At 41.0% G+C, this 23,463-nt stretch overlaps 1 protein-coding gene across 19 annotated transcripts in view; it reads right to left on the bottom strand.

Annotated features, from left to right (window-relative positions):
* Positions 1-23,463, bottom strand: part of caska (calcium/calmodulin-dependent serine protein kinase a) — a 161,712-nt gene that overhangs the window by 75,968 nt on the left and 62,281 nt on the right. For all 19 annotated transcript variants that reach the window (XM_084361599.1, XM_084361610.1, XM_084361613.1 and 16 more), the window contains exon 2: positions 19,983-20,095. In XM_084361599.1, coding sequence (XP_084217725.1) covers positions 19,983-20,095 — 113 coding nt within the window. The remainder of the gene's footprint in view (positions 1-19,982; positions 20,096-23,463) is intronic.

Raw genomic sequence — 23,463 nt, 5'->3', positions numbered from 1 at the left:
TGTATGAGTTCAAGGTTCTCTCTGGCACAGCAAGGCCAGCCAAATCAGATTTGACCTTTCTATTGACCTTACCCTCATCGTCATTAAACCATTCCTATTTTGGCTGAAGTTGACGGACCGCTGAGTATATTGAAAAAAACATTTCGACTAATCCACCATGCCTCTGAAACACTTTTTTTTTTTCACACCGATCTAAGTAGATGAACCCTGAAGCTTTACCAGCTCTTCATCTGGGCATCAAACGATCCTGCCTACCTTAGCTCTTACTGAAGAAAAGACAATGGAAAATTCATAGCACAGCATGAGGGTGAAAGCACGATGACTCATCTGTATGACTACCTCACATGCAAATTGGCAACAAGTCTCTGCTCGCCTTTATATTACATTATAATATTATATATTAGTTCAAGTGATGTTTGTTTGTATCCTTCTTATCATTTAGATCCTCTTATTACTGCCCATCAATAAATATCTACCACTTTAATTGGTTTCTAAAGAAGAGGAGGCTTAATAGAGGGGGTTACTGAAGCTGAAAAGAACAATGCAGGCTGGCTGTTTAGAGGAATCACTTGGGAGAAATGAAGGGAAAACAAGCCACACCAGGAACAAAACACACCACCATACAAAGCTCTCCTTCTCATGAGATGAATAGCTGGAGGAAACTGTTCAACATTACATTTTGATTTTAAAAGGATTAAAAAATGGGGAAAAGACAACTAGATTACATTTGATGAAGCCAAAGTGTTGACAAGATTAATGTGCAATATATTCTACTTGATGGTCTTTGGGGGAGTGAAGGTTCAAATGAGACTGCCTAAATATGAATGTGTTGGCACGTTTGTCTGTGTGGTAGTAGAAGGGGTACTGATACAGAGTTGGGTGGGGTTGAGGTGGGGGGTGGGGGGAAAGGAGATGTTCTTGACCAAGGCTCCACTGCAGATTTTAGCCCCATTCAAACTGCCGTTTGCATGTGGGGATCCTGCGCCAATTCTCTACATCCGCCTCTGTGTGAAAGTTCCAGATGCGGCGAGGGGAGAAATTTCCCTCCGCCTCTGATGCGCCTCCAGAGGTAGTATCAGAGGTAGTATCAGAGGTAGTATCAGAGGTAGTATCAGAGGTAGTATCAGAGGTAGTATCGGAGGCGCATTATTGGCAAACTGAACCAGTGTGAACGGATAAGCCGGTGGCGCAGAGCGAGGGTGTGTCAGTCTGATGGTGTTCACTGTGATAACTAAACAGGTCCATCACTCAACAATATAGAGAAATGTCCCACAAAGCAACATTACAGGACAAAACAACAGTAACGTAGTAACTGGTCGTGTCTTTGCCAACTTATGTGAGGAAAAAAATGCTGCAGTTATATGTGGAGAAGTGTCTGTCAGCCTGTCAGTCCGACCGACTCTTCGTCATATTTCTGCCCAATAAACAGCATCTATCCCCTCAGCAAGTGTTTGTCGCGGTGAAAAAAATCACAGCGACAAATGAGAGGGTGTAGGGGGTAGTGTGAGGAGCAGAGGAGGCTAAGGATTTCTGGCTAGGCCTAACTGAACCAGTCCTCAGCCCCTGGGGAGGGACTGCCAGCTCTAGGAAAGAAAAAAAGAAAAGAAAAAGACATCTTAAGCTAATCAATATTCAGTCTCTGTCACACTGATGCAAATTGAAAACTATTTTGCCATATAAAATGGTTTGAATGGCCTAGAATGGAAAGTAGACTGGTTATCACTAGAGCATGTGGTACATTCACTCCCAGAGACTGGGAGACCTACATGAGAAGAGTTTGTTGCTGTATTCAGTGCTTTATATGTAAATGTAGGAGGTCTCATAGCACAGAGAGGGTGCTGCGGCCACAGAATGCATAAAAAATCCACAGTGCCTGCTAGCCAGACGTTGAATGGGCAGAAACATATCCTGCACGTTCAGTGCGTGACGGCTGTGTTGCTTAACTGTTGAGAGGGAGGGAGGAAGAAAAAGTAAAAGAGAGTTCTAGAACAATACTGCCCATCACCTGCTGGGTATATTCTCTTCATCTCAGTGACATATTCTAATAATATATGCTCTCTGCTGCCCCCTGCTGTCTAACTCAGCTAAATGCTGGTGGGCCGCAGGAAAGCTGTGCCCCGCAATCTCCTATCTCTTGTATTGAAAAGGAGCAGACTGTGCATGTACAACTTAGAACGAGTCTATGGGCAAAGATTGTTGCTCTCTCTACCTCACATATCACTAACTTCAGACAACACAAAACATTTTTAATCTACATTTTTTGCAGATTATACATTTTACACACTACCTTAATAATATTTATATTGCTCATTTAAAAATATGGATGATAAACTCATTTCTTAAAGTCTTCAATTAAGGTCTGTGTGATTCTTCTTCATGTAAAGACTATACTAGACTACTAAGGCTACTGAAAAGCTACTGTAAAGTGAGCACTATGTGAAACTTTAATAACCTGACAGTTCAATGCATGCAAATTATATCACATATATGTCTCTCTCCATCCCTAGTGTGCCTTTCTTCAGCTGATGACTGTATCTTCAGAGAGGTAACTTGACAGAGATTTTGTAGCATTTTTATTCTGAACAGACAAATTAATTAATCCGCCTAATAAAATTCAGTTGTAAAATGCAATTCAATAATTGTTTTACAATCTTGACAGCCAAAATATTATAGAATACCAGGAGAAACATTATGAAGTAAAATTAGCTATTAATAAATAATATAATATAATATAATATAATATAATATAATATAATATAATATAATATAATATAAAACTGATAAATTAATTACATTTCATCTAAATGTTTGCTTAAATTGAAACTTGACCTGTTAAAGAGACAATACGCTTCCTAGATAACGACCAGACAGACAGTTTCTTCCCCCAGGCTGATTCTGATACTGTGTAGCTGCAGATAGTGCTGACTGAGACCGCCTACTGCAATACAATCTGTCACCACAAGCCCACTTTTAGTTTATAGGTGCAGAACTTTCCCAACAGCCCTCAATCACATACAAAAAAATTATAACTGATGTTACAGTCTATGGCAGGCAAGCGAACACAGTCTCTGTGACATCTCTAAATCAAATAATGCCTTTTTTGAGTAAGGTAAATTCAATGCCCTGCCATTATACACCTATGCTGTGGTTCAGGAGGTAGAGTGGTCATACACTAATCAAAGGGTTGTTGGTTTGATTTCCATCTACATGTTAAAGTGTTCTTTGGCAAGATAGTGAAGGCCAAATTGCTCTTGTGGTTTTTCCATCGGTGTGTAAGTGTGTATGAATTTGTTATTGCTCCTAATTAGCAGGTGGCACCTTGCATGGCAGCCTCTGTCACCAGTGTATGAATGTGTGTAAAAAAGGGTGAATTCTGACTCATTGTCAAAGCGCTGCGGTCGCTAAGACTAGAAAATCGCTGTATAAATACAGTCCATTGACCATTTTATCCCACATTTAAGTACTGCTTGGTGAGGATGTTAAACAATGCACAAAAGATGGATAGACCTGATACCAGTGCAAAGATGAGACACATGTTAGAGAGAGAGCTGAGAAGTGACGGACAGGGCACAGTCCAATCACCATGACATGTTTGAGGAGATTCTGCAGGAAAGCAGATCAAATATATATTTTATTGCTTTTACATGTACATTTAACTACAATTATTTATGTTACAAACAGAGAATATTTTTATTGGGCTTAATACCTCATTCAAGTAGGGAGTCTTATAGGCTAATAAGGCTTTTGAAGCAGCCTTTTCAAAGACCCTTTCTCATAGGAAAGGTTATATCGTGTGTGTTGATTTGCTTGTCATTTGGAAAAGAATCATTTGTAATCTTCAGCAGCAGTTACATTGACGGACATAAGCAGCAAGCTCACCAGATGACATTAACGTGGCAGGCTGCAATGCCCTTAAGGTAGCCACTTATCCGGCTTTAGCAGCATTAGCATTATGTTAGAGCTAGCCCACGCCTTGCTTGTCCTCAGAGGATTAGCTTAATGTTAGCGCCAAGGCTCACAGCAGCACAAGTGGCTCATGGTTTAAACTCGAAGCTTAATTAAATATCACTGCATGCATAGAAGAACAATACTGTAACTTTTCATCGAAGTTAGGGTGTGTGATGTGTCTGTGTGTGTGTGCATGTATAAATCCTATGGCTAAAGTGTTAGCAACAGAGAATTAATAACCAAAGAAATGTAAGAGAAAGGTAGAGAAGGAGGAGACAAACAACACTGCAGGACAGACTGTACAAAATTGCAAATGCAACAACACATTTTACAGTTCATGACATTACTGTATATAACTTGACCTGTGACTATTTAAATAACATAATTCAATTTCATCAATAACAATTTAACTTTCACCAACCTAATTTTCTTCACATCTTCATCTGAACTTTTTACTACTGAAAAACTACAATTTAAAGTCGTCTCAGTCGTCTCTCTTGAATGCAGACAATGTAAAGTCATTCATGCTAAATGGAAAACCAAACTTAAGGCTACTCCTCAAGGTCCAGTTCTAATTAGGGCAATTAGAGATCTACTAATCCAGTCATTTTGGCCCTGATCCCAATTAACATTTGGTATCTGCCCATTACCAAGTCTTATCCAATACTTACTATTCACCCAGCCTAAATGCTGATTAAATAAGCTGTCATCGTGTACCTGACATATTGAAATAACAGCTGTAGTCCATTTAATCTGACAGACCCTATTTTTCAGGATCAACTCCAGTCTCCAAAAACATCCTGATTCAAATTTTAAATTGAGAATGTGACTCCTAAGAGAGGAAAGCTTTCATTCCCAATCTTTGATCCAGTCCAGACAGCAGCATGCAAAGAGCTCTTTGACCAGACAACAGTCAAGATAAAACTTTGCCTGTTATTAAGAGACTTGCTGAATTTACATTACTTAGTGACAGCTGACCTGCTGTCGAGAACACTAGAAAAAGTGAAAGCACTGGCTAATAATGAGCAGCTCCTACCTGAATGTTTGTACACTAATCTTGGCTACTAGGAAAGAGATAGGAGACACAGCAGATCAAAGTCATTCTCACAGTGCAAAAAATACAACATTTTAGGCATAGACTTGAACTTTATTATTCCCAAGGGGAAATTTCTTTTCACAGCGATGCCTTTGGATGGTGTTTAAAGCATAGCTGAAGTCCACAAGGATAACGGATGTGAGGGAAACGGAGCGGTAGTCGTTGAGTTCTGTCAGCCAGTGTTTTTGGGTACAGGGATTATGTTGTACGTTTTCCAGAGAGAATTGGTGAGAGTTCCGGGGCGCAGGTCTTCAGCACCCGTGTTGGACTGCCATCAGGCCCCACAGCTTTGCCCAGCTAAGCTGGCGTGTACTCCCTCCTCTGTGAAGGGGGCCAGTTCTTCAGTATCTGGTGGAGGAAAGGGCTTTCAGCAATACTTCACATTCAGCTGAGAAATCCTGGGTATAGAACAGGAGTAGACTGTATTGAGTTCCTTTGCAAAGGATTCTGGGTCAGTTCATGCACATATGTTGGGTTTGGGTTCCACTACTGCTTGTTTGGAGTTGAGATACTTCTTTTTTGTTGCAACTGGAATGGTGATGTTTATGTAGAAGTTAATATAATCCAAGATGAAAGAAACCTAGTCATGGCGTCCTCCAACCATTGTGGGCGCTGTAGCAATATGGCTGTGACTCAGCTCATGTTTGTACAGTGGAAGTAGACAAACCTGCAAGTGCAAGCCGTGGATATGAACGAGAATGCTTTGTGTTTGTGTCAGTGTTAAAGATTAATACTGAAGCTCTGGGATACTTAGCCAACATAGCATTAGCATCCTGGGCTATCAGCTCTGCTGCAGTCTTGATGTTAGCACTGCATGGGGGCAATATAACACAACTGACCACAACTGTGTAGAGACGTAGGGACAGGGTCAGCACCTCCAGGTCGAGCCAGGTCTTGAACAGGGCAGTGATACAGATGTCCCTCAAAGCCCTTTTCAGCCGGCATCTGGCATGTAGCACATCCATGTCAATGAGGAGTTAACAGACATTTGACAGGATGATGGAGGGGAGAGGTGGTTCAAATAGATGCTTCCTTATTCTGCTGCGAATACCTCCACAGCGTTCTCTTTTCCTCGGCTGAAGCTCTGACGGTAGATAGAAAGCAAGCATGTTGCCCAGCAGCGAGGTTTGGTGTAGCAGGAGTTCATCACAGCTTGAGGTGAGTAGCCTGTTGCCTAGGTCAGGCTGTAGTGCGAGGCCACCGCAGATCGTACCTCCACCAAGGAGTTCATGCTTTTACCCCTGTCCATTTGTTTGTTGCTTGTTTGGTTTGGATTACACAAGAACTACTGATTTCCACACAACTTGGATGGAGGATGGGTCTCAGCCAGAATAGACACACTAACTTTTGATGCAGATCCAGATAAAGGGACAGATCTGGAAATTTTTTCTCAATATCTTTAAAATTGTGAGATTGGGACTTTTTAACATTTTCATTCATTTTTCAGGGGAGTAATGCACAGATCTTGATTTATTTATTTATTTTTTTAAATCAGGCACAGAGGGTAGCCTTTCTCTGGCCACTATATACTAAGAACTAGGGGTAGAAACCTGCAACTACATAAACAAAAAAACCCACCAATGTATAGCTGAGATGACACCAACAGATTGAATTTACCTTTGCATCAACCTATGATTCTTCCACAAGATAATGGAGATTGTGGTCCCATCTTCATTGTTTAGTTGTCCTGACTCTAAAACTCTGAGCTCACATGCGTCCTTAACGAAGGTAAGGTTAGGACACTACCACACAGAGTTTAAAATCCTGTAACTCCCCTCCAGTTAGTTAGAAGTGAAGAAGCCTCTTGGATGAGAAGTGAAACGTCTTCAAGAAACTGAAACACGTCCAGTTGCCTACGATACAGCACTTAGAATTACCATGACCTGGATGACTGAGAACCTTCATCAACATTAAGTTGTTCTAGTGGTTGGCTGTTAACAGATCTGGTGATCTTAAATTATGGTTAAGCAGTTATGGGTGGTTCAAGAGTGACACAGTGATGTTGATTTTTCGATATAGTGAGCTCCCTGGGCCCAGAGGTGGTCATTTGAGTGGGTCCTAGGGAAATTAAGTGGGTCCCCAATATAATTTGTGATTTCTGGCAAATTGTAGTGTTAGGCTAGTGTTTGATGTCATAAGGTTATAATCATAGTTGTATACAAGTATGTTGAAAATGTATCTGAAAATAAGACAAATATAAACAAATTAAATCCCATATTTGAAAATAAAACACTGGCACATCTAGGGCTGCCCCTGAGAGTTGATGCGTCAGTCGTATTATCACTACAAAAACAGGATAAAACATAGAAGCTTCCAAAAATGCTCAGGGATAACAGCTCAGTGAGTAATTACATATGAAGGGAACCATAAATATACTTTGTATTAGCTGCTGTATTAGTTAAAAAAAAATCCAAATGACACCATCTGATGGTGGTTAACTGATGAAAGAAACTGCAATTTGGGTGCATCAGATCCTTATCTGGCCTCAAAATATGTAGTGTCGGTCCTGCTCTGACAGCACTGACGCTCCGTGGTGTGCTGGGATTTTATAACTGAACTATGAACAGGATGCACATTTTAACTTTTTCTGTGTACAAATCTGATCCGTCTGTTTACACGTCACAGATGACAAAGAAAGGGGCTGAAATGTAAGTCTGAGGCTGCAGGTAGAAACATACTGATGTAGGCTGAATAAGAAGTTTAGTTTGGTGCTAACCTGTAGACAAATAGTTGAATATTTTTATTGAAAGGCAAAATCTGATTCAAATAATAAAATCCTGTGTCAGGTACAGCACCATCACATCATCCTGATACACTTGTCTACAAAAATCAAATGAACCAAATAGTGGTTATTTCTCTGGTTTCAACACAGCATGTCTCCTGAATGGTAAAGCATCATCTGTCATCATCTTAACGAGAGAATTCAGAATCGATCAGAGCAGACTGTTCTTGACGATGGCCAAGTTATTTCAGTTTCAGTTTTAAGTTTGTAGCTTTGATTGTTGAAATCTGTCTGTCAGGATCTGTCTTTTTGCAGCAGAAAGTATCATGTCACAATGTTTGAAATATTCACACAGTGCACAGGTGGTCGGAAACCAGCATTTTTCCTTTTTTTCTGTCTTGACAGCAAGTTTACTTTTATAATTATTTCAATATGGATTTGTTGTTCACAATGTAGAATTATCAGGGATAAAATCTGGTGCATCCCATGGATGCATGGATAGTGATTTCACTGTGTCCTTTAGGATTTTAATGCGTTACAGACACAGAATACGTAACTGGCAACATCACTGATGATACAGGGATATCCAGTTTCATGTTGGGTTAAGCTTGACTGAATTAAAGGGGGCTGTTGGGCCTTGGTGGAGGTATGCACTCTATTGAGTACTAGTTTTATATCATATTCACTGTTTTCAGTGTTGTGCTCTTGTATGGACAACAGTATAGGCTGAATCACTGTGATATCACCCTAACAACAATACAGGTCGAACTTCCAGGAAGGCCAATTTGCATTGAGGAGATTATAAAAAAATCTTTTTTCAGCCATAACTGTATTGTTTAAAGATATAGAAACTTGGTTTTGACCTAGCTGATATTTTGCTGTGTTTATTTGATGTACTGTGTTATTAGCATCATTGATAAACCAAGTCTACCCAATAGTGACATGGGAGATACCACATTTTTGTGAACTCGTGACTTTCGCCAGCTGTCTGCACCAAATATCAAGCTTCCACACTGTTACTTCCATGGATGATCACGTTTTCATGGAGACACATGCGGTGTGCATGGAGGGGAGGGGCTGTGTGTGTGAGATGCGTGAGTGACAGAGAGATGGAGGGTGAGCAGGGAAATGTATCACATCTCTTCCGTTTACATGTTAATTTATTTAATCATGCTTGGTTTATAGGCAGTGCTCGCCACTGCTGAGGGTATCTTCATACACAGAGAGAGATGCTTTGGCAACATTGTTGTTAAACTTTCATGCCAATAAAGCCCCTTTGAATTTGAATTTAAATCTGAGAGCGAGAGCGAGAGATATGTCAGTTGGTACTGAAGCTAACTGCCCCCTCTCAGACACAGTCTGACCAGCCTCACAACAACACTGCTCTCCAAACACCAGTCAGAGTAAAGCAAATTATAACACAATGTAAAGAAACCTATCTGGAACATTGGAAAGAAAAACTAAAAGCCAAAGTAGATCAGAATGTTATCTAGCCCTTAAAAGAGATGAATGAGCAGAATATCTCTCTACTGTCAGAGATAGAAAGCAGAGACAGATCCTCACCAAGTACAGGCTCAGTGACCACAAACTGACAATCCAAACAGGAAGACACAAACAATCATGGCAACCAAAAGAAAACAGAACATGTGGTCACTGCTCGACAGGTGAGGCTGAGGCAGAGATGCACTTTCTCCTACAATGTAAAACATTCAATGAAACAAGGAACATTTATTTTAACAAGTTCAACTCTGTAATCTCAGAGTTCAAAGAGCTGAACCACCTCTCAACATTAAAAATACTCCTGGGAGAAGGAGAGGAGGGAATATCTGCTGCCCAATGTGTGTCAACATGCCACAACCTGAGGGACAGTGAGTGACCGACACACATCGACACACCGAATGTTTGGACAAGTTGGGTTTTGATGCTTTGGCAACATTGTTGTAAAACTGCCACGCCAATAAAGCCCCTTTGAATTGAAAATTGAATTGAAGAGAGAGAGAGAGAGAGAGAGAGAGAGAGAGAGAGAGGGAGAGAGAGGGAGAGAGAGAGAGAGGGACAGACTGTATATATATTCACTGTATATACTGTATATAGAATTTATATAAATCAATCTTGGTGTTGTGTTTGTGTTGTTATTTGTTATGTTATGTCCGAGTGTTTGGACAGATGCTTTGGCAACATTGTTGTTAAACTTTCATGCCAATAAAGCCCCTTTGAATTTGAATTTGAGAGACAGAGAGAGACAGAGAGAGAGAGAGAGACACAGAGAGAGAGAGAGAGACAGAGAGACAGAGAGAGAGAGACACAGAGAGAGAGAGAGAGAGAGAGAGACAGAGAGACAGAGAGAGACAGAGAGAAACACTGATCTCTACAGCAGTGCCTGTTCCTCCTGCTGGAAGTCAAATCCTGCACTGGAAGGAGGCACTGCTACTACAGCTACACCACACAGAGTTCTGAGTGTGTGTGAGTGTCACGCTACTGTGTGTGCAAGACAGAGGACATAATGTCACAACAATCAAATATTACCAGTCAACAACCACACAAACACAGAGTTGTAGCCTTTATGACTTTGGAGGAAGTCAGAGAGAACAATGAAGGAGGTAAGAGACAAACAATTGGGAGAAAAGAGGCGAAAAGGGAAATGAAGAGCAGAGGGCCACAGAAATACAGAAAAGAAATGGAGAGTATGAAGGAGTCAGGGAGGTGGGGGAATGGAAGAGACGGGCGGAAATGAGTAGGTGATGGCACATGATGAATTTTGCTCATTCTCTGGCTAGCTTTTCTCTCATCCCCGCAGAGGGCTGACCTATTCGTCAGACAGACCTCAAAACAGGCTGAAGAGAAGCAAGCTGGTTTGTGTGTGTGTTTGTGTGTCTGTGTGTGTGTGCCTGTGTGCGTGCACGCATGTGTGCATGTGTTTGTGTCAGGCACCTGCTGGCCAATCCATTGCCAAGACACGAACCAATTGACCCACTTCCCTTGGTCTGAGCTCTGCACAGGGTGTTGTGTGTGCGGCTGCTTGATTACTGTGGTGGTGTGTTACAGCTGCCCGCTCAAGTGAAACTGCTCTGCTTTCTACGGGCAACACGTAAGAGGGAAAATAAAAACAAATCAACAATGAGAACAGCCGGCTGGCGTCTGGAGGGAGCATATTGTTTGATGGATTCCTGAGCACTACAGAGGAGGGGGGCTGTGACTGGATAAAAATGACTGGGGAGTGTGCTGACCATGTACCATACGTGTGCACATACACACATGTAGTCACACACTAACAGCTGCACTTATGTGATTGTAAAGGCTGGAAATGAAGAGAAATGGTAGGGGTGCACTGTTAGACAAGCTGCAATGAAAAACTTTCCTTCAGGAGTTTGCTGTGAGCTGTCAAACCAGCTTTCATCAGTACTTTTTATGAGGAGAGAGACAACAAAATACTGTTTTTTAAGGAGAGAACATTAATCAAGATTCCTTGCTCTCTCATGTCTGAAAGCCTTACTACACTGTCCAAAAGGATTGAAGCCAGCATAACAGAACACCAGCAAGTGAGATTACTATGAGGATGGATATCCAGTAATTAATAAATTAACAGTAGTCACAAAGATACCAATATGTGAGTAACTGGAAAGCAATTTGTATTTTACAAATTGTGAAGGTGGTTAGAGAGTTTACAATGATTCTATTTCCTCTCATATCTAAGGTTCACTCTAGTTTACTTCATATTATACACTGGTCTGCTAATCAAGTAGTTTGAGTAAAACTGTCAGTTCATTATTCTGAGTTAATGCTCTGTGGCCTGTACCTTAAATAAGTGAGTGAGTGATTGGCATCAGCTGGCTGCAGACTCCTAGATGTCGGAAATACATTAAATGGAGGAAAAAAACAAACAAACGTCGGAATATTTTTAGAGTATAGTCCTTCTTTACATCATCCTCTGAACACCATAAGATGGCGCCTGTAACACATAACACAACACATAAGCTGCAGGAAGTAGCCAACTCTGTCTGGACACAAGCCATCATCTCAAATCCTATTCACTCTTCCATTCTTTACCTTCAGGCTACAGCAGACACTACACATGCACTACCATTTGTCTGTGAAAATCTTGATACTGATTTAGGGATAATGACATCACTGGAGAGCTAGCTAGTCTTGTTGTTAAACATACCGTTAAATCAGATTTACTGTTTTTCAACCGTTCGCAAAGTTACTAACTGTGAATCTTGCTAGCATAATATAGCGGTGAAGTTCTAGATTGCAACACTCCCTCGCTCACCCCTCCCTTTCTGAAGATGTTGGAGAATCTCCAGAAGCTACGATGGCCCTCACAGACAAATAAATCTTGCCAATGCTACATTACCACCAGTCCTCTGAGAGGCGTAGACAGAGGCTACGGTGTGCTAATATTTAACGTTATACATGCCGGCATTACTTTTCAGCGAAACTAATGTACATTGTACATTATCTAGGTTTTGTACCATAAGCAGCGGAGTGGAAGTATATATTACGGTGTAGGGGTGTAGTGGTATTTGTTTAAGTACTGGAGTGCACCTAAGACGTGCTCATGCATGCGTACACACGCATGGCTAACCATGGGAATATTTTTTCATATTGAATTGACCCTGTGTGAAAAACCTGTACATGTCACGTTTTAAATGAATATATGTTAATAATTTGTTGACTCAGGTCCTAATAGCAGTTGCTGCTTTTGTTCCTGTGCTGTAATTCTTAGTTACGTATTTTGAGTGTGTAGGTCAGTGAAATGCAGACACCTGCACACAGAGAGAATGACAGGACCATACTGTACATGCCCAGCTTGTTACATACAGTATGCGTCACATAATGTAACGAGCTGCACATGCAGAGCTGTTCAGGTTTGCTGATGAGACGATGCCACCTTTGTTCAAAAGATGGCATAGAATTAAGAAGTTTTAGAAATTCATCACTTAATATTTTAATATTCACCCGGATTATACAAAACGATGACCTTTTTTATTCCTCACTTGGAGATAAAAGGTGGCGCAGCAGTGCTCCGATGTACTCCGGCAGCACCACACCCATGGTTCTAATCTTTAACGTTACTCTTACCTGTCCAGCAGAAAGCAGGTAACTTCAGTGTCAGTCTGCAAACATTTCTCTATCATCAGAGATTTCCATCTTGGAAGGCAACTAAACTATGTTTATTCTTGTTTTATACTGTCGCTTGTCCCGATTTCGTTTAGTGTCTTGGAGTATTTTTTTCTTAATGCTCCTGTGCTTTACTTGTACAAAATATGATCCACCATCCTTTATCAGATTTTAGTTGTATTCTCACAATACAAATATTTTGGCAGGAAACAGCAGCCACTCGCTCTTCAAGACTCGTCTTCCAATCAATGCATTTCTGGCGGCTACCCACTAGATTAAAAAATGCGAAAGGCCCTCACTAGTGCCAGGTTTGTCCATTCTGTGCTACTGTAGAAACATGGTTGTGAAACATGGAGGGAGACCCATTCCCTATGTAGATATAAAGGGCTCATTCTAAGGCAATGAAAACAAAAGTAACTGGTGATTACACACTAATTAAAACATACTTATGAATATTATATTCCATTTCTGCCAAGTCTGTTTTGCTAAATGCCACTATGTATTACACACTGTACCTTTAAAGCTCTGGTCTACGATCTGAGAAAGGTTTGAAAAAAGCATCCCCCCGACACACCCCCCCTCCCGCAACAAGCAACAAGAGCAACAAGCCGGCCGGCAGAAACCAAATACAGCCCAGCTTTGAATGCGGAGTAACGATGTTGGATTCACAGGTAAAGTTATTACAATGCCCGTTGAAACTAACGTAAATCTTGTAAGTCATTACAATGTCCACAGCTAAGCTCCACAGCCAAGCTAGCGTAACGTCATTAGCATGTTACAGCTACGTTACGTTACAGTTAGGTAATAAGTTACTATTTATCAACAGCTAAGTTAGCCACTTCTAAATGTTATTGAGGGCCAAGAGACTAACAGATGCTGCCGTCAGCTTTAATCACAACGATCGCTTCCACTTTGTGGCTGAAAAACAAACCTGTGTGAGTCTCGGACCAGCTGTGTGTGTCCCAGCTGCTGTCTGAGTAGCACCAGACCGCGACACAAACGTGTCCGTAAACCGTAATCTCTTGTTTATGACAGATAAGACACACAAATACACACATCGTAACGCCTATATGATAATCCATCATATTGATTTAGCAAAGGCTCCGTTGAAAACAAATGGACAAGACCTGGAGGAGGATTAGCAAAACAGCTGAGTAGTGACCGGGCGAGAGGTTGTTATGGAGAAATAAATCCAGACAAATAAAATAAAAATCCGGAAATAAATCCGAAACCCTTCCGCTTCGAGTCGGGGTTTCATCCATCCATTCATTCAACTTACTTGCTGCTTCATTTAGCTGCCATGAGCAAATAAATAGGCTGATTTGGTGTAAACATGTTAGCAATGTTAGCTTGTTGTTAGCTTACAAAGCTAGCATAGAGCCTAACGTCTCTGTCGAACAAGTAAACAAGTGTTGACAACACTGCAGAGACAGACACCGTCTAATAACACAGAAACAAACTAACGGCAGCTTTCACAGTCATCAGCAGCATCGGCATGAAAGTTATCTGTGTCACAACATCCACAATAGAGACGAAGGTTACCTGCTCAACAGAAACTCCGCTGTATCAGCATCGGGTCCATATCTTCACGGACCTTTCGCCACTGTTCAAACGATGACCCGATGTTTACTCGGGCTTGAACCCTCTGTATTTCACATCTCCGCTTTGTGTCTTTTCAGTGACAGACTTTCTTTCTTTGACTCTTTGTCGGTGGGGCGAGCAGAGGCCGCTGAACTGCTCAGGGCAAAACAAACCTCTTGTCCGCTTGTAGTTTCAAATGCGGAAGTGGGTCGGGACCAGACGTGAGCAGGAGCAGGAGAGTGAGCGAGGGGATTGGATCGGAAAATTGATCCAATAGGAGCCATGTGGCCCGCATGGCTCCTATTGGATCAATTTCTTTCCAGTTTTACAGACACTAGAGAGAATGGATTTATTTGGTTCCTTTTACTCTTCACATTGTGTAGGTGGTACTATTGGGCCATAACCACCATCTAAATGTTGTTAATAAAAATAACAAATCTTTTAAATCGTAGACCAGAGCTTTAAACTAAGTTAGGTTTTTTTTTAACACCATTTTATTTCAGATTCCAATCACAACTGAGGAGTCCTTACATTTTGAGGATAAGACTAAAAATTATAAAAAATAATTTTCCATGGTCTGGATGAAGCAGTTTAAGACTTAACCCTATGATAGTGACCACCAGGACTGTAAATAACTCAAGAGGTAAGAATATCAACATAAAGCAAAAGGGATGATGGTTCGAGAAATCTAGAATACCTTCTTCTTGTGAAAAATGGTCAACTTGTCCTGGATGAGGAACAAAACTTTGCTATCAGATTTGCTATCAGGTTGTTGTGCAGCTGAAAAGAACATTTTCTCAAAACCCCTTTGTTGAGTGGTCAGCATTCAAAATTAGCGGTTAGACAAACCAAAGAGAATTAGAGACGAAAGGGTAGAAGGGGGTGACCGTTCAACAAAGGGGTTGTCATGATCTGTATTTATTCATGTGCTATCAGACACCTCTGCAGGCATGAAATAATGATTGTATCAAGTCCTAAAGCTAGTACCATTCTGGGTAGAATTTATGATCCTCAGTCACCATTTTATACTTCTGCAGGGGTCTTGCAGCACCAATAGAATAATATGTCAAGTACAAAAGACATGTTCACATATAAACAGAGTTTTCAAGCTAATCTGCTGTGGACATGAACTCAATATCATTCTGATGAAATCCAGAAAGGAGAACAATGAGCCTGGGCATTTAAAAGATTTGTGGTCATCAGGGAAGAAAAGGCTGAGTCTTGGTAGAAAGTCAGAGTATCACTAAAACAATCACCACAGCTCTATTTTAGAAGCTCTGACACTTTCTCACCATCTTTCTCCTTTCTTCTCATTAAGCCTTTTTCTGTACTTCTAAGGGCCCTGACACAGACCTAGATGTTGTGGTGTGTTCCTCACCACTGGCACTAGTTGGCCCTTGTCAGCAGCTTTTTGGCCGTTTAGCTAAGAGAATCAGTGCTTGAGAAGAGAAACAGAAAGATAAAGCCCCTTTGAGACTGTCATTGTAGTATCCAGGATTACACCAGTTAGTGCAGTTTCTCCTTATTTTCTTCACTTCTACTTCTACTACTTCACCAGAGCCATTTTTAACTTTTTATCAGACATATTCTTGATTAGAAGTGACTTTATTAGTGAGAGCAGTTTGTATATCACAGTACCGAGTGTTCTGGTTCTGCAAACAGACTACCACCACTTTGTAGTATGGACAGTGATTTCCCCTCACACAGGTGAAGGACGTACAGGCTAGTTGACTGTCGGCTGTAGTTGTTGCAGTTTCTTGGCTGAGACGCAGCGATGTGATGCAATGCAACAGTGAGTCTGCGTCGCCACAAGTTATCTGATGTCAGTTTGGTGCGTCTGGGCCATAACGTTGAGCTCAGGCTCTTCATACTTTTATGACGTCAAAACCTTGAACAAGCGTAAGCATGCATGTATGTAAATGTGCTCCTGTTGGGCTACTGATGTTTAGATCAGGACTTGTGTCACAACAACACAAGATTGAGTCACATAAAGTGTTAAATGGGCAGACTCATGATAAGCAGCTGTTTCTGCTCCTGTCTGACAGATAAGACACACAACCATAACAAAAATGAATAAGACCTATAATTTCCAAATTTTAAAAACCTCACCTTTACGGTGTGCATGTGGTGTTTTGTGGGGGCGTCACTGTACGAATGGCTGAGCACTTTATAACTGTTTTGTAGAAGCTTAAGTAGACTAATGAGAAGCCCTGACATGCCTGCCAAGCTAGATTATGTATTCTCGATCAGCGAGAAAGAATTAGAGAAGGTCAAAAAGGCTACTGTGTAATGTGGCAGGTAAAGCTCTTCTAAGAAACATTAATTATCTTGAACTCACAGCATGTCTGCATGGTGAAACAGCAAATCACCCATAGAAAACATCAACCATAGAAAAATTACAACCGAGTTCATACCACTATGCATAGCCCTTCAACTGTATGTGCAATTCACTTTTTTAATTATTTTTCGGGGCCTTTATTTTGATAGGACAGCTCAAGGTGACAGGAAAGGGGGGGAGAGAGAAAGGGGACATCATGCAGCAAAGGGCCACGGGTTGGAAGTCAAGGAGTCAGTCTTTTGTCCATGGGGAGTATGCTCTACAGGATGAGCTACCAGAGAGCCCTGTGTGCAATTACTGTAACTCTGAGATATACAACCTTCATCTATTCTGAACGTTTCCCCACCATTGGTCCTTTCATTTTGTTCCTTGTTAACAGCTCTCTTATCTCTGGCAATTTTTCAAATAGTTTTAAACATGCAATTATCCAACCAATTCTAAGAAAAAAATAAATATCTCGATCCTTTATCGTTACATAATTACAGACCAATTTCAAAATGATCCTTTTTGTTCAGGTGCAAATTTTAATCCAGTTAATCGATTTTCTGACCATAAACAATATTTCTAGCAGTTTTCAGTCTGGTTTTAGAACACAGAATAGTACAGAAAGGCCTTGAGAAGGTCTCTAATGACCTTCCTTTAACAGCTGATAGAGGTGACTGCTCCCGTCTTGTGCTTTAAGATTTGAGTTCTGCATTTGGTACTGATGATCATGCTCTCCTCCTGCACAGTTTAGAAACATGGGTCAGGCTTAAGGGTACTGCCCTACAACTCCTAAGCTTGTACCGGTCTGTCTTGAGTTACAATTGCTAAATTCCAGTTCCTTCATTTATGATTTTAACTGTGGGGTCCCTCAAGGGTCCTTTCAGGGCTTTCTGTTGTTTTACATATACATGCTCCTGCTCAGCCATATCATCCAAAAACATGGTGTTTCCCATCATTGTTATGCAGACAATAACGACCTCTATGTCTCCCTCAAATCCACATATACATGCACTTTATATAACCTCCTTGTCTCCTGTCTCATTATATCAAATGTTGGATGTAACAAAACTTTCACAGGTTTATGATAACAAATCAGAAGTTAGTCATTTGACAAACTAATTTCACCAACCAGTTACATAGTAAGCTTGGGTCAGTGAACCGAAACATTACTCAGACCACAAAAAATCTGTACATGGTTACAAGTCTAAGAGTACGCATGAGAACGCAAGAGAGAAACTAAAGAGATTCAGTTAGAAGCTACAAAACTGCTGAGAGCTGAAAACAGACATTTTTAAAAACGTGTTGCTCTCTGGTCTCCTACACAGACATCAGTCGGGCATCACAACACAAGCTTGTTTGTATACTGGGGTCCTTAATCTCCTGCATTACAATATGAGAAACAGCTGGAAATTAAGATAAACGATCTACAGCCTTTTCATATTTAGTTGACAGCATAAACTCATTTTTGAAGTAAAACAGACAGAGCAGAGTTATTTTCTTTACCACAGTTTGCTGAACGTGTTGAAAGCTGTGTGTTAGTTGCAGTTGTCGTTAGTTGTAGTTAGCAGTTGTCAGCTGGTCTTGTTTGTTACTGCTGACCGCTGCTCCACTCCATTAATGTTACATTATGATCATAAACATGTGGCCTGCTTAATGTTCTTGCAAAGGTAGGTATCCAGTCATTAAATAAAACAAATGCTTGCAACCACTGCCTCGTTTTAAGATGAACTTCAAGATAACTCTAGCATGTGAGCTCTGTAAATTTTCCGGGTGCTGCACTACCCTCGCAGTTTAGTTCCGCCCTTTTCGTTCTGTCAAAATCACCCCACTTAGGAAACTGATTTTTGACATTTGTCAGTAGATTCTGAATCATGAGAGATGAGAATCACGATTCTTATGTGAATTGATTGATTTTTTAGCCACCCCTAGCTCCATCATATAGACACACATCATTTTAAAACAATACAATGATTATCTTGTTTCTCAATCGAGGTTTAGTTACATCTAAATCAGCCCTGGAAGATATGGCTGCATCCAGTTGGAGAAGATGAGCATTCTGTTGTATGAGCGAGTTCAAAATATTTACTTTATAAAATAGCCTTTTGCTTGAATACTGTAGATCTTGTTTATTATCTTCCAGTGAAAACACAATGCTACCAGTTAAAATAAGAAAGTGGCTGGTAAAAAAGTCAAGTGGCTGGTAGATTTTGAAATAATAACCAGCTACAATGGCAGGTGGACAACAGGCCTAGCTTAGCATAAAACTAGAGGCAAGGGGACAATCAAGGATTATACTATAATTAATGTCTTGTTAATGTTTGTCATTACATGAACCTAAATCAGGAGTATCTTGTTGAAGAAAACGTCTGCTTCTAGAGTGCTCCTGGTTAGCTGTGTTTTTCTCTGTTCTGTTATTTTGACAAGCAAAACATATTTCTCCATAAAGTGCTGGGGAATCAGTTCAGTATTATGGGTGTATTCAATGCTACCTAACAATATCTGCTCAATGTATGCAGTGTAGCAAACCTGTCTCACAGCAGACTGGCCACTTTCTCTTTCACTAACAAAGTCATATAATTCTCTAAATCTCTCTCCAGACTTAGTATAGTTCCTGTCTTATCGCCCCTCACCCTACCATCCAAAAACCTTTCATTCAATCTCTCCTCCTCTCTTGTTCTCTCCATCCCCCTCTCCACTGCTCCTTCAGCCAGGGGGAGATATCTGATAAGACCTCTGCCTGATTCGTCTAGACTGTATTTTAGCAGTCTTTCTCTGGATTAGTGACATACCGACACCTGCATGATTAAACTCTGTATAACAGCACAAAAATATAAGGTTGAATAGTTACGTGTTTCAACCCACTATTTCTTGAAACAAACATGGACAGTTTACTTCTTTCATCACAGATTACTCTCAAGGTGCCCCAGCCATGGTTTAATAATTAACTGCTTCAATGGAACAGCCCACAGACAGCAGCAGAAGACTATGATTGAACCAGGAAAACTCTCAGTCTGGTTGTGAAGAACGAACTGAATAAGAAGTAGCCCAGCGTGGAGAAGTGAAAGTGTGTTTAGTCAACTTCTTTGAAACAAAAAAAACACACTCAAAAAGGACAAGCAACTTCAAACAGCAGAGAGTGAGTAATAGAAATCATTACAGTGAGATACGGTATAGAAATTGTGATGTCTTACCCTCTGTGCTGAGTCCAGGACTGGAGGTGAACTGGGCCACATCTACAATTTTGACAGCAAACTGCTGCCCCGTGTCTCTGTTGATACATCTCCTTACCACGCTGAAGGGACCCCTAATAACACAGATAACAAAATAACACTTAACATGCGGTTTGTTGTACCTGTTCTTGCCAACCAGTGTTAAACCTGCAATAATATATCTTTTGGTTGTGTCTGAGGCAGCAGGAACAAGTTGCAAGTACATATCTCTATCATCTTATAGAGTCAACATGACAAACCTGTTCTTAAACAGTTACTTATTTACACATCCAGCAGTTACAGTTCAAAACCACCACTTATGTGGAGTGAATGAATGAATGTCAGTCCAGTATTTACTCTTTTTCAGCTTGGATTTGGTCTCCAACAACTCCTAATATCTGCCTCATTAGCTGATAAATGGCCCCACTATGTTCTTCTGCTGTACTGAATGTCATTTTTTACATTTGAAGCTTCTACTGAAGTTGAATGTCTGTCAGTATATTTTATGACATCAAAAAAAAAAAATCCTAATTTGGAATAAAGCTATTCATTGGGAAAAATGGAGTGCTGGGTTCCAATTGTATGCAGATACATTATACGTGATACGTTCTAAAACACACACACACAAAAAAAGATTAAAAAACAACGTTTTCATGTGGGCATATATCGGACAACATATACAGTAGGTCGTAACCGATATATTTGTGATAGGCCAGTAATGGCTGATAATATTGGCTAGGTTCTAATACAGGTAACATTGGATTTTCTGAGAGCTTCATTGCTGAAAACAGCGGAGTACAGACACTAGACATGTGAGACTAGAATGTGAATTTGGTGTTTCCATCAGCTCCATTGAGGCAAATAAACTGAGCACAAGGCTCCAATGTCAGAAAAAAAATACTGTAATGGGAAAGAGCTTGGCTGTCAGGTCCTCACTGCAATGGGGCAGGTTATTTTGTCAATATAATACTCCCCGGCACTCTCTCCCTTACTACAACCCCTCCTCTTACTACTGGATGCATCAAAGTTATGTTAAAATGCTAACCCAAGAGGCAAAAAAACAACACAGTACACAGAGCGCATGGGTTATGCTTGCTTCCTGCACAACATGCAGGAAAGCCAAGACTGCACTTTGGTTCTCATCACTGAGGTTGGAGAGCTCACAAATTGAATAATCCCTCCTGTGAAATGAGTCTATCATCCCATTCAGTCAATGGGATAAACAGAGGTCTACCACTCAACGGCTGCAGGTTACAATTAATGAGGCATCAGGTCAGGGTTACAGTGTAATACATGTACCACCTAAAAACAGCTCCTGGCTACAAATACACTCATAACACTGTGGTAATGGAGTTGATCTAACCTGTACGCACTGTGGAATAATATGTGTTGATATGTTTGCAAGTGAATGTGGGTGTTTATGTTGGATAGAGGAGCATCATGGAGGAGGGGCGGGGAGCTTGGTGTAGATACAGATAATTCAAGCAGTGGATCTTATGTAAGAATAGACACATAGGCAGACATGCAGGCAGTAGTGTCTATTTTCTATACTTGCTTATTCCTGGACCCTATCCCAGCGTGCACTGGGTGAAAGGCAGGGAAACACCCTGGATCGGTAAGCGGGCATATACTGTAACGTGACAGATTAAATGGAGAAAAGCACGCTTTAGCTCCCTGGTTAGCTGCCATAATGTTATTTGTGGCAATGATGATGGGGTTTACTGATCTGGGTCATTAGGCCATGAGATAATCATAAAGTCTGTGTGTAAGAAAGTGTTGTAAGTAATGGGATATGAAAGCATCAAACATGCAGTTTTGATGCTTTCATATTACATTTGATGTGGATCTGGTTCTCTTAAGTTATGGTTCAGCAGTTATGGGTGGTTGTATGCCATGGTGGACAACAAATGTAGTTAACAAAAAAAAACATAGTGATAGTTTCACTGGGCCTGTGAAGTGGCAGGAACAAAATGATGATGTCACCATAATTTTGCTGTGCTTTTTCCTCCGTGTTTCTGTGGCTTCTCAACTCTTTCATACTCTCGTCCCTGTCCTGTAGGTGAACTGGGAAACACAGCAGCTGTCTGGGTTTACCAGCGGAGCAGCTTTTAACTTGCAGAGAGACACAGCAACCCTCTAACAAACATACACACACCACAGACACACTACCTGCAGCCTTCTGTGAATTACCCATCTCACAGCAAATATCACTCAGCACAACTGCAGTGGTAATGTGAAAGCCCCCATTTCACAGATGAACAAAATACCATCCCTGGCTGCAGCAGACACAGCAATACTGACTGACTGGGGATTGCACACAAGAGGAGCTGCTCAAGAGTGTGCGTGTGTGTGTGCCTGAGTGGGTGAGGAGTGCGAGGCAGTCTGTGCACAAACACAGACTGGTAACAGATGGTGATCAAGCGAAAGCTGCTTAGCGTCAGAAGGGTGAGGTAGGACGCCACCATGCCCAAACATGCAGGAGACAAACACACACATACACACACTTGCAGTATAAACACAGATCCAAACTCGGACTGAAATAAACACAAGGAGTAGAGTTTCTGAATAAACTGCCCAGAAAATCTTGCAATGTTTCTATGCAGCCCACTCTCACTCTCTCACACACACAGGCCACTGGGTCACCAGTTTAATGAGCAGAAACATTCCTTGGTGTCCCCGGTTCACTATTACGGAAGGCATTTATTTTCCAGGCTGCTTCTGGGATCAATTGACAAAGACAAAGATGGTAAATTCCACATTAGCTTCCCAAATCCATCTGTTTATCCAGCAGTCCATTCAGTCATCCACTGATGAATGATTGATTTCTTAGGTAAATGTTACATACATATACGCCACAGAGAATCACATTGTTCACTACTTACGATCAATGGTACACGTTGACATACAGTGTACAGATTTTAACTTTCTGTATACAGTGACTGCAAAGAAAGGCACGACTGGCAAAAATTATTGCTTTTTTTGTCCGTTTTCTCTAAAGCCTCTTGGAGTGTGAAGAGCCTGGCTCCATGGGGAAATCTACCTTTCCAGCTGAAAGATAACACCATCTTGAAAACAATGCATCTGTCCATTTCAACAAGTTAGCATTTACAGACAAATGAAACATCTATCTTAATCAGAATTCAGAATCAGAATTCCTTTATTTGTCCCGCAAACAGGAAACTCAAACTCCTTCAAGAATAGGTTTCAACCCAAACTTTGTCGGAGCAGGTACATTGGGCTAAACAATTCTCATTAGTAATGCAGTCAAGTTCCCTGCTGCTGCGTTATCTCCCTCCACGCTACAGTCCTGTCACTTCACCTCTGCCCCCCTTCGAAGTGCACCAAATGTCAGGCCTTGCTCAAGGCTGCGCTCTATACGACGATGATCAAGAGGCCCTGGAGGAGTTTGAACAAACAGAAAGGACAGAGGAATAGCAGACGAGATGGGCAATGATGTAAAAAT

The sequence above is a fragment of the Pagrus pagrus genome (assembly GCF_965226575.1).
Source record: "Pagrus pagrus genome assembly, chromosome: 9".
Classification (NCBI taxonomy): Eukaryota; Metazoa; Chordata; class Actinopteri; order Spariformes; family Sparidae; genus Pagrus; species Pagrus pagrus.
Note: the sequence above shows the minus strand (reverse complement) of the source record. Positions and strands in the feature narration are given on the sequence as shown.